This window comes from Prunus persica, chromosome G6, assembly GCF_000346465.2.
Source record: "Prunus persica cultivar Lovell chromosome G6, Prunus_persica_NCBIv2, whole genome shotgun sequence".
NCBI classification, from domain to species: domain Eukaryota; kingdom Viridiplantae; phylum Streptophyta; class Magnoliopsida; order Rosales; family Rosaceae; genus Prunus; species Prunus persica.
In genome coordinates this window covers 17,935,750-17,953,130 of record NC_034014.1, presented here as the reverse complement: position 1 = coordinate 17,953,130, position 17,381 = coordinate 17,935,750, and the positions used below count along the sequence as shown (strand labels likewise).

The 17,381-nt window shown below is 36.7% G+C and overlaps 1 protein-coding gene across 1 annotated transcript; it reads left to right on the top strand.

The window, feature by feature from the left end:
• On the top strand, window positions 11,940-17,015 carry LOC18773265 (protein CPR-5). Its single transcript, XM_020566072.1, has 5 exons — window positions 11,940-12,521; window positions 14,127-14,183; window positions 14,401-14,436; window positions 14,570-15,304; window positions 16,015-17,015. The coding sequence occupies exons 1-5, from the start codon at window positions 12,090-12,092 to the stop codon at window positions 16,546-16,548; spliced, it is 1,794 nt and encodes a 597-aa protein (XP_020421661.1). The 5' UTR covers window positions 11,940-12,089; the 3' UTR covers window positions 16,549-17,015.

Genomic DNA, 17,381 nt, shown 5'->3' with positions numbered 1-17,381 from the left:
ACTCTGCCATTTCTTCTACTGCTACCTCAATTTCCTCTGAACTATCTTAGCCTTCTTCTGATTCTACCTCAACCAAATGGACTCAGGAAGATGGTGTCTTGTAGTATATGCCTTTTGGAAGAATTTCTCTTCTGCTGCTCTTCCCTTAGCAATTCTTCATACTTGGAGGCCTTATCTGCCAATTCTGCCAAGTCTCCAAACACTATCCCATCTAATCTCTTTCTCAGAGAAATCTTGAGGGCGGTCTGAGCCATCTGGATGAAATGTCTTTCTTCCATGGGGATTTTGCACTTCATTTTGAGCTTTCTAAACCTGGTGATGAAATCATGGGCAGGTTCATCTTCACTCTGTTTAAGAGCAACAAGGTCACTAATGGTGCTGAATTCTGAAATAGTAGTCGTGGAATGCATTCTCCATATGTTCCCATGTCTGGATAGAATAGGCTGGTAAGATGGTATACCAAGTAAATGCCTGTCTGGACAGGGAATTTCCAAAAAGCCTAACCTTCAATAGGGGATTATTCTCTATAGTTATGCACTGGACAGAAAATCTGCCCATATGTTCCACTGATGACGCATGAGCATCCTCTCCATTGAACATAGTGAACTTTGGTACTTTAAAATATGGGGGAAGAGGCATATGATAAATGTAAGCTGGATATGGTTTCCTATAAATGGGCCTATCTCATCTTATGGCCTCAGGATCCATCATCTCTCTAATCATCCTTTGGAGTGCTCCCATGTCATTCAAAGTGTTAACATGAGGTAAGTTCCGTCCCAGTTCTGGCTGATTGTGTTTAGCCCTCTACTCCATTATGTATAGTCTAGGTATGACCTCCTCCCTATGTTCTTCACCTCAGCCTATTCCTGTCATTATTGGCAAAATGGTTAATTCCCCATCTGCCTCTTGTTAGTGGGGGAAATGGATTGGGATCCATGCTTCTAGGTCTGTAAGGCAACACGACTGGTTGTTCAGGCAAATGTGCCACTAGCTAGCCATGTAGAACCTCTGGGCGTGGAATAGGTGAAAGTGCTAGCTGTTGGACTACTAGACCTGCTGTTGGCCGCTGGTTCTAGGGAACATGAACTGGTGTTGGACCTGCTGGAAGAACTGGAACTCCTTATTCTTGAATGGCGAAGGCTCCTCCCCTTTGGCCAGCCTGGATCTTTGCCTGTCTAGGTACTCCAGCTATTTGTACAATAAGAGTGTTTTTCCTGATATGGCCATGCCAATCCTGGTGGAGGTCCAAAAGAGAGTTTTAGTTGTTGGACTACAACATCTGGATTTGGATTTATTACAGCAGCAACGTCACTAAACCATTGAAATTTCCATAGTCCGCATATCCAACAAAACCTGGGCTATTTCACTTGAAAAGAATATGTGTATATGGTGTTATGAGGAGATAGCACCAAATATGCCTCACATAATCCCAAAGTGGTGGTGATGGAGCTGAGCTGTATCTGAAAAATACAATATCCAGTCCAGTATACTTCCGAAAAATCATTTAAATGCCAACGAATATCCCATATAAAAATGCTTCAATACTTTCTTAGTATAAGCAAGAATCTCGTTGGCATAATGCTCGATCTTTTGGCCGAGACAAATATTTCTTGAACTCTTCGGGATGTTTAACCAAGTATTAACTCTTCAGCAATTTTGATCAATTATCAACTCTTAAGGAGTCGTAATGTGTTGCAACCATATCATAATGAATGTACTCATGGAGGCAATTTATACATATTAGTATTGAGTACAAAATTTGCACTTCAGGCACATGCCCTTTAGGGACTTACTTTATGCAATTTCAATCCTTCAAGGCTTTTATTTTAGGGATTACACTTCATGACACATTACATAGCTTTAACCCAACTATTTGTTTTACTTGTACATCTTTAGAGAATTACTTTTGGCGATATGCTCTGTGCATCTGTAAACATGGAGAACCCCAACATTTCTTGTTTCTGCTAGAAACATTATGTCATATAAAGTGAGTACATTCCTCTTTATTCCGAACACCCATGTATAACCCTCAGGGTTAACATCTTTTGGGGTTCGTACTATGGGTTTGTTCTTTTACATTCATTCTCATCTGTAATGGATTTGCCTCTTTTCATTTTCGGCCAATGAATTGTCCTTCTGGGATTTTAAACCATATAATTTGCTACGCATTAGGCTTGCACCATATTAAAATTGACATGTTAATGGATTGTCCTTCTGGGACCTCAATCCATATCATTTGCTATGCAGTAGACGTGCATCTCGTTGATCACTGCTATACTCATGTTTTGCTCTTCGAGGCTTTAATCTATGCAGTGTATTCAACTTACAATTTGTAAAATATGCATTAATAATTCATGAATATATATCAGGATGATACAAGCCATTCTTCTGGAATGGTCATAATACAAGTCGTTCGTCTGGAATGATTTATAATGCAAGTCATTCTTCTGGAATGGTCATTCTTCTGGAATGGTCATAATACAAGTCGTTCATCTGGAATGATTTATAATGCAAGTCATTCTTCTGGAATGGTCCTTTGCATGACATTCTTCTAGAACGGTCTTATCTCTCCATTTGGTTACCAGTGAAAGTGTCGTACAAAATATCAAAATACTAATAAGAGTACAAGTATGAAATAACACAAGTATTGCTTACATCCTTTGGTAAGAGAAACTTTGTTCAAATATCATTCAAGCTTATATTGGCTCAGCAAATATAATGAAACGCTTGATGATCTAGTTATATCCTGCAAGAATTGTGATATTGATTGCAAGGTAGGTAAGCAATCAGGGAAGGAAACCAGTGAGGTAACAGACAAAAAACTCTCATTTCTCCTAGCCTAGGAGAACTTTAGGAGATTAGAGCGATGTCGTCATTCTTGTCTGCCTTACAGTTCCCTGATGTCGCAAAAACATGATCAGGGATAGTCTTGCTTCCTAAATAGATTATCAGAGTTAGTCTCGCTTCTCAAGCATATCGAGGGCTCACTAGTAGGAAAAACAAGTGGATATTGCATCAGTAGATATGGAGAAAAACTGGATGTATTCTGCAAAGAAGTTTTGTTATGAACATATTTATACACAAGTTAGAGAATAGCTCTTAAACAATGAATATCAATTAACTACAGAAACTTCTGAGGTTCTGAAGACACTTTTGAGAAAGTGACTCCTTGAAATCCGTAAAAGCAAGATCAGTTTGACAAAAATAGTCCTCAAACCCCCTAAAGTGCCAACAGACATCAACGAAGGCCGCTTGAAGTTTTGAAATCTGGAAAAGAAAAAGGAAATATTGGGATCCGGGAATATATTAGGATCATGGAAACGTTACCACATTTTCGCCTATAGATATTGTCTTTTTAAGGCCCGATTGGAGTAACTGTATTGTTCACCCGTTTTGGTGTTTACTCCTGAGGTGGAAGGGCGAAGTTCCCCACTGGCTTGGAGACCATTTGTTGGTCGACAAGTCAGCTTTCTTTGGTGTGTGAGCGTGCCACTACTAGCGATGTAAATCCTAGCAGACTTCTTTTTAGAGTGGATAACTTGCTCCCCAAGTTACTGACTTCTAAAACAAATGATTGTGAATTTGGGTGAGGAATATCTCCCAAGTAAGTTCTTTTCTTGCCTCAGACTGGTGAGGACTTTCATAATTTATCTCAGTATCAAATGGTTGTTCTGGCCAGAATAGATAATAATAAAGCGAACTGTTTTAGGCAGAACTGCCTTTTACAAAATTAAGAAGGGAGAAATCAACTCTAGAAAGACAAAAAGATGGCTGGAATCCCATTTCTGCCTGGGTAGAAACTTCTGATCCAGGCTGGACTGAGTATATCTGTGCTGGACTGAGCTGTCAACAACTTCAACTGCTTAGCTTCAGCTGTAAATCGATACCAAAGTTCAATTTTGGCAGAGCTTTAATCTACTTCAAGCCTTGGGAGGCTTTTGAGCGGGCAGAACTACGGCTTCTTCAGTCTGAAGGGGCAGAAGTGGCTATTTTCAAAGGTCTGGTAGGCTAGGGATTGCACTACGAGCGTTGTTCTGCTTGAGCAGGACTCTTTATAAGTTTGCTGAGGTCTCCACGTTTGTGAAAACTCAAACTCTGCTTGCCTTGGCTTTTGCTGAACCAAATTTGTAACGAGAGAGATCTCGTTTTAGAAGACTTATTTTCTAAGTCTGAACTTTGGAATTCTGATCTAAAGCTGGTTTCTCTTGGAATCCAAGTGAGCTTTTGGTTGTTTTTTTTTGTTGTTTGTTTTTTTTGATTGATTGATGAATTGAGTGTCCGTTGCTTCCTTGCCTACCTTCGTTTTTATAAGAGACCCTCTTAGGGAGGTGGCTTTTGTTTAGATTTTAATAATGGGCGGTAAAAAGATCTCCTATAATGTAAAGTAGAAGGGATTTTTATCAATCATGGCAGATAGGCTCTCAGTAGTCACCTCATAAAGCAGTCCCTTCCTTGGTTTCCTGGATTGCAGTTTTCTATTTCGACCACCGCCATCGTCTGTGTGGGCTAAATTTTATGGCGGTTGGTTTTCTTTTGTATTTTCTGAACAACTCCCTGTTTCCCGTTCTAACTTGGAAAGCGTGACCCGTGAATTCCTTGGAAGATGGTGTATTGCCTTGGAGCAAAATCTCCGAATACATATGGGTTTTGATCTTCTGTTGGCAGTGTTTCAGAGATGTCCCTCTCATATTTAACTTAGTTGGAATTGCTGACTTTTCAAAGTTGAGGTAGCCACGTGTAGGGGTGGCATTTTAAACCGAAAAACCGAAAAACCGCAAAAATCAACCGATATTTTACCGCAATAAAACCGCAATCGCGGTAAACCGAACCGCAATCGCGGTATTAAGAACCGAACCGCATTTACGGTTGCGGTTGCGGTATTTGATTTTCAAAATTTGCGGTTACCGCAAACCGCAAAGTATAGCCGCACGGCTATACTCTATGAATAATTAAGTAAAATTGTAAACCCTTCTCTTCTCTTGAATTGGTGGAAAGGGAACCAAACAAGATATCCTATTCTTTCACAAGTTGCCAAGGATATCTTTGCAATTCCAAGTTCTACGGTTGCTAGTGAAAATGTTTTTAGCCTAGGCAAGAGGATTGTGGATCCTTTTAGAAGCTCTTTGCATCCTAAAATGGTAGAGGCATTAGTGTGTACTCGTGATTGGCTTAGAGCGGACGAATTTTCCTTTTACAAGGAACCAACAGATGATGAGGTTGAATTCTACAAGGAAATGGAAGATATGACAACTTGTAAGTAATTAGTTTATTTATGCTAATGTTATTTATGCTTCTTCTTATAATAAAATGTACTAAACTATGTTGTTTTATTTGTAGATAGCATTGGTGCTCAAACAATACAAAGGGGTTCTTCAAATCCACTCACCACCAACACTTGAGTTTGTAACATTGGTGTATTGCATTTTTCCTTTTAGTTTGTAACTTTAATTAACTGTGAATTGGATTTTTCTTTTTGGTTGTAACTTTAATTCATTTTGCTTTTGGTTTGTAAATTTAAAGGATTTGGAATTGGAATGCTTGAGAAGTTTAACTTTAATTGGAATGTTTGGAATTGTAACTTTAATTTTCTTAGGTTGTGAATGCTTGAGAATTGGAATCGATTGTGAATTTATATATGCTTGAGAAATTGAGGTTGTGTATTTATTTATTTAGGTTGTAAATTTATATTTTTGTGAATGCTTGAGAATTTGCGGTTTTAAACCGTAAATTCGCGGTAACCGACCGCATTTTTGCGGTTTACCGCAATGCGGTAAACCGCAAAACGCGGTCGGTTTGCGGTTTCAAAAATCACCAAACCGCAAATAGTCGGTCGGTTTGCGGTTTGAGTAAAAATTCACGGTTACCGAACCGCAACCACCTCTAGCCACGTGGGTGTGTTTTTTGTCCCTTGGGTTTGAACCCAACAAAAATTATGGGCTGATCCCTGAAGCCCAAATGACAGTTTGGTCTTTCTTGGGCTGGGGGCCTTGTTTTTCTTGGTGTGAAGCCTAATCTGTCTGGATCCTAATTTTGTTATCCTCAAGCTTTTTGGGCTGGGCAGATAATTTTACCATGGGCTTGTCTTTTGAATTTTGGCGTGCCAAATTTAGGCCTAAACATGTATTTCAACTCAAATTCCTTCCATTTTCTAAAAGTTCAACTTGTCTAAAACTTTCCTCGAAATCTTTTAGAATGGCATCCTCTTCTTCTCGCCCAAAACATTTCGATTTAAATGTTGTTCCCAAAATAACTCGTGACGCCAGAGTCTGGCATCCATCCTTTGTATCCCAAAATCGTCATCTCATAGTTAATGACTCCGTGATGATAAATGATACGATTGCTATTATAGTAGCTAGGAATTTCACGATTGCTATTATAGTAGCTAGGAATTTCCTTACTCCTATGAATGAAATACTATTAACAGGAAGGTCTGATGAATAGGTTATTGATGAATCAATGACTTTTAGCATTCAGAGTGCTGCTTATGTTTCTAACTTGGGTCATCGTTTGCTTGCCAGAGCAAAGGAGATTCAAGAGTTGAACACTGAAAATTAATCTCTTAGGAGAATGCTTCATGATTCTTAGCAAGAGGTTGAAAACCTTAAAAAGGAAAGTAAAGCTTTTTTGAAATTGGTGAGTTCATACTCCATTGATACGCAGACAAGGCTTGACATGCTGTAAATTTCCAACGAAAAGATTTTGGAAGACCAAGAGAGGCTCATGGCTAAGCTCAAGAGGTGCCATTCTCTTTCTCCAAAGACTTCCATATCATAATGGAATTTCATAGATTTTACAAAGCCTACTCATTCCTTGGAGGTGAAAAGAATCTATCTGTTGTATGCTCTTTTCTTGTTATAATAATTGGAAAAATTTTTAAACTTGCACCTGTGGTTTGCACATATTTTCAAAATGACGATTTGGAACCTTATGTCTTATAGGTTCAAATAACCACATTAAATCTCTCAAATTATATATTTCAATGCATGTGTGCCTGGAACTTCTAGCTCAGGTTAAACACAACCTCATAATTTGATTGTCATTTTCAAATGGGCATGAAATATAAATTGAGGAAATGTCATGATAATATTGCAATATAGTAGTGAAGATCATTAACTACTATATACCCTAAACTTCAGGTTCGGGATTTCTCGTATATTTGGATCCATGGGCTTCAGGCCCAGATCATATAATAAAATATGTGGAGAGCCTCAATTCATCCTTTAAGGTTTATCCTGATATTATTCATTTCACGGTGTATCCTTAACAACCGGAATTCACAGAATATATTTCTTCCTTGAGGTGTCCATTGTAACAAAATCGAGCTTTATTAAATTCATCATTTTCTTATGCCAAAAAATATGTGGTGTTACCACAATTTGCAATAATGCCTTAAAGGTTGTCCATTTAATTGTTGGAACTTCAGGTTATCAACTGTCAGATTTTGAACTTCAGGCCAAAATCACATATTTTCATGGTATATACATTTTTATAATTTCTTGTACATATTTTGGGACTTCAGGCCCCTTACATAATTGTCCATATTTTGAGGAACTTCTAGCATCTCATTTAACTGTTCATCCATGAGTTTAAGGAACTATAGGTCCCTTTTATATACAGTGACAATTTTACCCAAAATGGTTACTATTCATGTATACAGTACTATTCACCAATTCATGAATACAATTTTGTTCATGCATACAATACATTTGCTAGTATAATTACCTTTCATGTGTACATCACCATTCACGTATATGATTACTATTCATAATACATTTGCCAGTACATCTACTATTCATGTATATGACACTTTTCACGTATACGATACTGTTACATTATCAAGGAACTGCAAGTCCTTATTTACATGTTAAGGATCAAAGATCTTCAGGTCCGATCACTTGTTTACAAATATCGTACCGGAGAGATTGCCAGCTCTCATATCATCAAGGATATTCAGGTCCTGATGTAGTTGTATAATGAGAATCAAGGAACTTTTGGTCATGATCTCTTTATATTGTAAAACTCATCATATCACTCAATTAATTCGTAAAATAAATTGCTTGTAAATAAATTGTTGGTATAGACGATAAACATGCATCATACTTTAAATAAAAGTAAATGTGCAGTAGAATAAATTCATAAAGTAAATTGCTTGTTGTATGGATGTTAATTCCGCACCATACTTTAAATAATAAAGTAAATATGCAATAAAATAAATGCACTTGTATGGGTATTAATTATACTCCATATTTTAAATAAAAAGTAAAGGAAGTTGCTTGGACGATAGACCCGTGCCACAAATAAATACTATTATATGGATAATAAACTTACACCATAATGTAAATAAAGTTAGTGTGGGAATAAAACCACCACCTAATATATATAAAGTATATAACATATTATATTATATATTACTATTCTAATGTATAAGGAAAGAAAATGGCAGACGTGTGTTCTCCTAATTCAATAGCTTTTCATATTGATATTATATATATATATATATCATATTATATTATATGTTAGTCAATGGCGAACCTAAGAATTTTTATAGGAATAGGCTAAATTTTATTTTTTAAATGAGATATATTATAAGCTTTTTTACTCTTAAAAAAAATGTAAATAAAAATTTATAAATCAAACAAGGCCACATTACGAGCAAATAACACAAAGAAGTACAAAATATAAATAAATATAAAATCAAATACATCGTTCAACTACTTGAGATTCGAGTTGAGTAAGTTCCTCAGGAATTGAAGTATCAACATCAGATGCAGAAGGTGTATCCTTGTTATCATTACTACTTTTTTTTGAAGATGAATAAATAATTTTTCCCCTCTTTGCCGGTCTATATCATCACGTGACATGATATCCTAACAAGAAATACTAGACACCAAATATCATATATGCCAATTAATAATTCAAGTTGCAAAAATAAAACATATATAACAATCCCCAAAAGTTTTCACCGAAACCCTAAATCATAAAAACTTAACAACAACAATTAAAATTGAAAATTAGAAATTGAATATAATATCAAAAAAAATAAAAAAGAGCGAAAAACTTATCAAGATTGAAGAACTTACTAAAGATAAGTTGGTACAATTTTTTAGAGGGGAAGAGCTATTTCTTTTAGGTTCTGAAGGTTCAAATATGGCGTTTTGGGTGGCTAGAAGAAAAATTCTGATGTTTGCTTCTAATCAAATTTATATAGGTTATGCATTGCATGTTTACCATTTTCTATATGCTTTAAGAGTGGGCTTATTTCTACATAGAGAGCTGGGCTTATTTTAAATAGAGGATTAGACTATTAAATTTTTTTTCTTGTGAGAAAACTAAACTATTATTTACTTTACCTAAATTTGGCTTATACCACTAAGCCTACAAAAAAAATCGACACTGAATTGGAGTCCACTTCAACCTAAGTGTAGATCCGCCCTTGATGTTAGTGGAAGCAGGAAAATCAAGTTGGCCTTAATTCAATTGCTTTTCTTCCTTTCACCTGCACAAGCTCCAACACATCTACACTAGCTTTGGACGATTAGTCATAAGTTGAATAGTGTAGATATTAGAGTAATAATATAAGGCTTAATTGCTCTAATACCCCCTGAAACTATGGTCAAATCTCATATTGCCTCCCGAAACTTAAAGTGACCCACTTTGCTCATTTGATCAATGTTTTACGTCTTACTTTGCCCCCACCGCCAAATCCGTCAAATAATCCATTAAAAATGCTAATGGGGTATAAGTGGGACCCACTATTTTGTTAAGATATATGACACATAAGTGCCATGTGTTAAAAAAATATATTTTCTCTTGAAAAACGTTTTTAAAAAAATTCTCTCCCTTCTCTCCTCTCTCTCCATCCTTCCCAGCCCCATCTTGATATCCCAGCCGCCCCTAGTAGATCCCATCTTCATAGCCAACCCACCAGCCACCCTTCCCTCACCGTCACACCCCTTACCTCTTCAAAACCATTTGGAAGACCCAGCCGCACCAAGACCTATCCGCAGGCACCCCCCGGCCACTGACCTTACATACCCCCCACCCACCCTCCCTGCAATTTCTCCCGACACCCACATCGACTACAATTTGTCTTTGTATCAGATCTAGACCCATCCTCAACAGCCCTTCGTTAGTTTTTGAATTAATGAATCTAAACAAATTATGAAGGGCTCAATTGATAGGAAGTTTTGGGTTTCTCTTCAAGGGAAAAAAATTGAAAACAGAGAGAGAGAGAGAGAGAGAGAGAGAGAGAGAGAGAGAGAGAGAGAGAGAGAGAGAGAGAGATCATTTTTCAAAATAAAAAATATATATTTTCACACATGGAACTTAAGTATTATACATTTTAGCAAAACAAATATCAGTCAAAGGAGTAGAGTGGGTCACTTTAAGTTTCGGGGTTTCGAGGGACAATGTGAGATTTGACCGTAGTTTCAGGGGGTATTATAGCAATTAAGCCATAATATAATACATGAAGATAATGGACAGAGGCTTACCCTTTTTCGGTGGCTTTGCTCATATATATCTCTCTCTCCTGTAAAAGTTAGCAGCTCCCTCTCTTTGAGAGCTTCTCGTGCTAATAACGTGTTGTAAAATGAATGGTATATGCAAGAATATTGAACTGCACATAACAAATGAGACACAATATTTTAACAAGGTTCGGTCATGTCTACATCCTCGGAGAGCAACAATAATAACTTTTCCACTATGTAAAATAATAGGGCTACAATGGTATCTCCCAATACAATGAAGTAGGGTTGGCAATGGATCGTGTCGTGTCGGGATAATAAATGTGTCAAGAATGCTCAACCCGAACCCAACCGATTTAATAAACGTGTCGTGTCATGTCGGGTTCGGGTCGTCTTTTATCGTGCCGGTTTCGAGTCGTGTAACGGGTTCATAAATAATAACATGCATGTTACAAAACTCACAACTAAAAAATTTTAAATTAAAAAAAAACATAGAGTAGAGAAAATATAAGGAAAAGAAAGAAAAAAAAGATATTGAGAGGAGAGAAGAGAGAAGGAAAAGGAAGAAAAAAATAAATAGAGAGAGAGAAGATTGAAGGAAAGAAAGAAAGAAGAAAAAAGATAGATGAGAGAAAACTAAAGAGAAGGAAAAGAAAAAAAAACAGGAGAGAAGAGGAAAGGAAAAGAGAGAAAAAAAAAAAAAGAGGAGAAAGAAGAAAGAAGGAAAAGAAAGAAAAAAGAGGAGAAGAGAGACGGAAAAGAAAGGAAAACACAAAAGAAAAAGAAACATTATAAATATCAAAAGGCATACCATAAAATCACAAAGTTGTTTGTAGCATGGTGGATAAGATGTTTGAGAAAAATGAGGATGGTAGGGGTTCAAAACCCCTTTGTGTGTGTGTGTTGAAGTCTCCATTTGTCTTAATTTTTTAGCTGGTTAGCGTGTTGTACACGGGTTGACACGACCCGTGACACGACTCATTTAATAAACGGGTTAGATATGTATTATAGCGGGTTAGCGGGTTGACCCAAAACCCACCTGTTTATTAAACGGGTTGACCTGAAATTGACCTGTTTTTTTTATCGTGCGAGTTTCGAATCGTGTATTGGGTCGTGTCCAAAATTGCCACCCCTACAATAAAGGGAGGAAGTCCATTTATAGACAAAGTTTCTTGGCTTCTTGTGGATGTGCAATTATTTCTTCCAATATGTGGATCCCTCTACTTCTATAACACTTTCATCATCACTTTACCTACTTGAACAACAAGTCTTCAAATGAATAGTTAGTGGACTCCACCACATTCTTTATAATATTTTGAGAATATTGGATTATGAATTATAAGGAAGGATTCACAATTTTTTATGTTTTAGTAATGGCGGTGAAACTAAAAATTGAAATCTAAAAAATTAAACTAAAAATAGAAATAATTTCTTTTCTTCCTATACAACTTATAAAAATGTGGTAAGCTTAGAATTACCTTTTCAAATAAGGGACATAAAATCAAAAAGGCAAAAAAAAGATCAGCAGAGATTTTGAATTTCCCCATAAAATCAAAATCAAAACCCAAACTTTTTTCAAATCTATGTACAAGTTACTCCCTTTCCCACCTTTCCTTGCGTTCCATGGACACCCCTTCTTCTTCTCCACCTTCTCTACAACTCCTCGCCGCCAAACCTTGCGTTCTCAGCGATCAAGCCAACACCGTAGACCATGAAGACGCCGCCACCGCCACCACCACCACCACCACCACCACCGTCAATGACAACCCCAACCCTTCAAATCCAACGGTCCGAAACCTCTCTCCGTCTGATGAAAGACCGGCAAAACCCATCTGCAGGAACATAAAGAAGACGAAGAGAAAGGTATTAAAAGATGCAGCTGCAGCGCCATCTTCGTCTTGTGGTTCAACTTCTTCGGGTTCATCATTCAGGGGAACACGCGTGGCGGGCAAGCGCCGAAGCCCTAAAATGGTTTTCACTGCGCCTCCAAGAAACCCTGATGCCGATGAGATCGCGTTCCGTTTGGGAATGTCAATTGCAGCTTTTGTTGCCCAGGTTCATATTTTTCTATTTTTGGTTCTTAACTAGTTTTGTTCTGTGTTTGATTTGCGAAATTGCGGGTTTCAATAATTGGTCGTTGTGCGTGTAGAAAGTTTATATCTTGGAGTTGAATTTTGGTATTTGTTTGTGGTGTGTGTGGAAAAGTTATGATTTCTAAGCGTTAGTTGTTTGTAAATCTGGTTTTTATACCCTTTTGAAGTTTGTTTCATGGATTCGACTTCTGAAATCTCAACCCGGTTCTTTGCTTTTGTCGTTTTGAACTTGCAAAGTTGTATTTGAGGTTTGTCTAGCTAGAAAAATGTGAGATGGGGCTGTGCCTTGATACAAAGAATTCTGTCTGTAGTTTTTGAAGTTAAAGTTTGGAGGATTTAGCGGTCGCTATACTTTTGTAGTTCACATTGTTGTATTGATAAAGTTTGTGTCTTTTTATACAAAGTTAGTGAGCTTGTTTACAAGGATTAATGGGCAATGAATTAATAGGCTTTAATTGATGGAGATGAAATATGTACAGAATATCGTAATTATCACTCTCAAAGGAAAATGTGTAACTTATTTGGAATGGTTTGTGGCTGTGCTTGTTGCTGTGTCCCTATCAACCAATTCTTTTATGACTTAAGCTTGATTTGGTATTTGGGATCTGTAGATTATGAATATGGTATCTTTTTGTTCCATTCATTCAGTAATATGATTCTGCATATTAATGTAGATTGTTGTTGGCCTTATACACATTTAGCAAAATGGAAATTGTGGCTTCCTTAGGATGCCCCTAATCTGTATATAGTAGGATGGCACAGTGTATGCATTTCTTTTTATCCCTATCTAATGTTGGATTGGTTAACCTCTTAATTCCTGTAATTAACGATGTTGAATGTTTTGAGCTCCGAAATCTGAAGAGAGAGAAAGTGGCGTGTAGTGACTAGCTACCTAATATTTAAATATACATAACAATCATTTTTTTTCTTTTCTTTTTGGAATTTGTGGGGAGAAATTAATGACTACTAAACATAGTGAGCATGGTTGGAGTAGGAATGTCAAAAGTGGCTAAGCCCCCTTTGGAGATGCATAAACAACGACGTTATTTAAATATTGACGGACAAGTTCTCTAAAACAAGTTTTGGATTTTGATTTTAATAACTAAACCTTTTCTTTTTTGTTTCTTCAAATGATTTTAATATGAAATTTTCTTCTTCTCCTTATAGAAATTGATTACATTTGCTAGGCAGCTGGATTTGTTACACATGGAATTCATACGAAACATAGAAAACCTCATGTCAAGTTCAAGGTGCTTGGCGTTTGTTTTACATGGTCTACTTTCATTATTATATGAAGGAAACAGTTGGTGTTATTTTATTTTACTCATGTTATTGAGCCTTCATTTCATCTTTCATCTCTACTTCTTTTCTTGATTCATTCCTTGTGGGTTTTTATGGTGTTAGTTTCACGTGGTCAGTCTTCTCTGGCTATTACCTGTGCTTGGTGCTTCTTCCCTGACTAATTGTAACTCTTGAAGAGATAACATTCCGTGCTTCTGTTTCACTTTTTGTAATTCTCAGTAAGTGTATTCATCGATAATTCGGGTGTGATGATATTTTAATGTAGATTCTGGAAAGAAATGGCGAGGTAGGTGGAGGGATGTCTTCTGATCATCTTGCTAAGGTATTCTTCTTTTCATACTACACTACCTACATCAACAATAAGCTTCACCTTACACCATCAGTTCTCTGTATAGATGTACTTTCTTTCATTGCCAAAATGCACTAATTAGTTCATTGAACAATTCTATACTTTCTCCTTACTTGCTTCATAATTTTATTTTCTTCATATTCGAATAATAGGGCATCAACTAATTATACATCTATTTACTGGAGTGCAGATATGTGCTTCAGCTGTCAGAGAATCTTTAGCCAATGTAAGCCAGACTTAACTGCTGACTCATCCATTGAAAGTGGTTTGAAGTTCCTTCTTGTTGTTTATATCAACACTCCACAAGTCCTAGATGCTAAGGTCGTATTTATCTGCCTTGACTGCGTATTTGGCTACAGGTTTTCGGGAACACATGTGATTGTTTTATCCAGAACTTTGAAAAATCATTTGGGAGTACCTTGAGGACTCTAAAATCGATCAAGGAATCATCTACAAATAACAGGGGATGTCTCTCGAGCCACCAAAACATGGAAGGGTCTTCTCTACATGTGACTCATGATGAACAAGATGGTGCAAGCAGCTCTTATATAGAAGATTGTCACTCAAAAGCAACGTCCCACACTGATGCAACCCAGGGTCAATTAAATTATAGAGATGAATTAAATCGGAGTATGTTAACAAGTTCTCTTAATCTGGAGCTTGCTCAGCATGGGCAAACAAACCAGTTGACTTATATTCCTCCAAGAACATCTGAATCTGGAGCCAACCAGTCCATGCTTAGAACTATTGGGAAGTCTGTCATAGAGCAAGCCCGTGCTAACGACCTTAAAACATTGGAGCTTAATCTTACAATGCAGAGACTAAAGTTGAAAGAGACACAGCTATCTCTCAACTATGATTCAAATCAACTGCAGAGATCAAAATTTTCTATGGACATATCAAAAGCATCCTTCAAAGCTGAAAAGTTTAAGAGTCAATTAGAAGATACAAGACATGCTGAGCTGCTTAAAAAGTGCATTGACTGTCTAGTTGCTGGTTTGCTTGTCATGATCGCATCCCTGATATATGGTGCTTATGTGTATTCGTACAAAAGACTTACTGAAGCTACTGCATCCTGTACACCTTCAACAAAGGTAATTCCTTTTTTCTCTTCTGGCTTCATGTGATTTAGTTTAAGCTTCACTTAGTTGTTAGTGCTGTTATTATTTGGCTTTCCTATATGACTATTTATGTGATCCATCACTCCAAGTAACAAGATGTTGCTAGTTGTTTAGAACATGAGAAAATACCGAGACATGATATGTCGATAAAATAAGTAACTCATACCAAGCTGTATGTATGAAAAATCAGCAATAACCTCTTTCTTGACTACTTTCCTATAAAAATCTTTCTCCAAGAAACAGCTAGAACTATCTATTGGCTGCAGCTTTTTGGATTGTTCCTACACCTGAGTTACATCAATAATTGATTACTGTAAGAAAATCTCAAAGGGCAATTTTTAGGATTTTATTTTTATTATAGAGGGAATCAACTGACCAGTCCACAAGGAATTATTCTCGCTTGATTTGGTTCTATTCTATTAAAGCTATAATTCAAGATTTAGTTATTTAACTTGTTAAATCTTTACAATTTAAGAATTTGGTTAGTCGGGTTTAATTGTTATTGCATTCTGTTGTTTAGGTTTTAAGTATTTTGGGATTGCGTATAAATGGGCCTTTTTGTAATGAACACTTGGACAGGACTGTAAACAATATATGCATGATATATGATATTTCTCTCATACATACCGTAACATTGGTTTTTGTTTTCTGGTAAATTTTTACCAATTCTTTTTCTATCCCAGGAGTCAAAGTCTTGGCTGAGCTGGGAAGCCTGGGATCCAATGACATCTTTCAATTCAGGGTTTCATGTTCTAAGGTGCAAGGTTGAAGTTGTGAGCCGAATGCTATTTGGTGTCTTAGTGATTCTTGCAATTGCTTTTTTGCTCCTCCAGCGCTCTGCAACTGCAAAACAGATAATGCCAGTAACTTTCATAATCTTGCTACTGGGAATTGTGTGTGGTTTTTTTGGCAAGCTTTGTGTAGACACATTGGGAGGGAGTGGGTATCATTGGCTTATATATTGGGAGACTCTTTGCATGCTGCATTTCTTCTGTAATGTATGCACATCTGCTTTGTTTTTTATCCTCCATGGACCGATCGACGTGTCTCAAGGAACAAAAGGAAATACAATATTTCCATACTGGATTCGGCGGGTGGTGTTTTATGGTACTTCATTTCTGTTTCTGCCACTCTTTTGTGGCCTCGTGCCTTTCGCAAGTGTTGGTGAATGGAAACATCATTTCCTGCTGCTGGTCACTGATCTTGGTTACTGGTGACGAAAGCTGGTTTCTGGAGTACTGAGAGGAGCTGCTTCCTTTTTTCTCAACGAGGTAGCTTTTGCCTTTCAGCATAACTTAGTCTGTACATTATGTCAAGCTGTTGTATCTGGCCCAAACAACTCAGCTGGCATTGTAATAGTATCTGATGTATGTGTAATTCAAGGGAAAGGGACATTTTGTGCTATTATCATTTCTGGTCCAGTGAAATTAAGGGACTGCTGGCCGGGAAGTACGAGTGCTTGATGTGTATTATCATATGATTTGCTGCCTGCCGATGTTTTATGGGGTCATATATTACATGGATGAATGTTTTGGGCACAATTCTGATCCAGAGCCTCTAAATTCCATTTGCATTGGACAAGTTTCAAGTATGCTTTGTGAATAGGTATGACCAAAATTTTGAATTATACTGCTATACCAACAAAAAAAAAAAAGTCCAATCTATCATTCAATTGTTGTGTATAGTTTGTCATAATGTTTGTTTCTAAAGCTTATGCTTTCACTAGTTCTGTAAACAGATTATTTAGGAGTCATTTTCATGCAGACTGTCAAAGTTAGATGATAATTTGCTTATGACTCAATAATTGATTACAGGTTCTACTCATTTTCGGAAAGAAGGCCACCAGCTAAAGTAGAACCTGTTGAGTTTAAAGTATTACCATTTTTATTATAGCCGAACTTGGGACATCTTCAAACCTTCTTAATGAACTCAAGGGTATTTATGTTTGGTTTGTTATACCACGTCACCATGATGACATAATACAACTGTTTTACCTAAAACGATAATTAAAAAATAATTATAAAAACAATACTATAATAAATAAAATAAA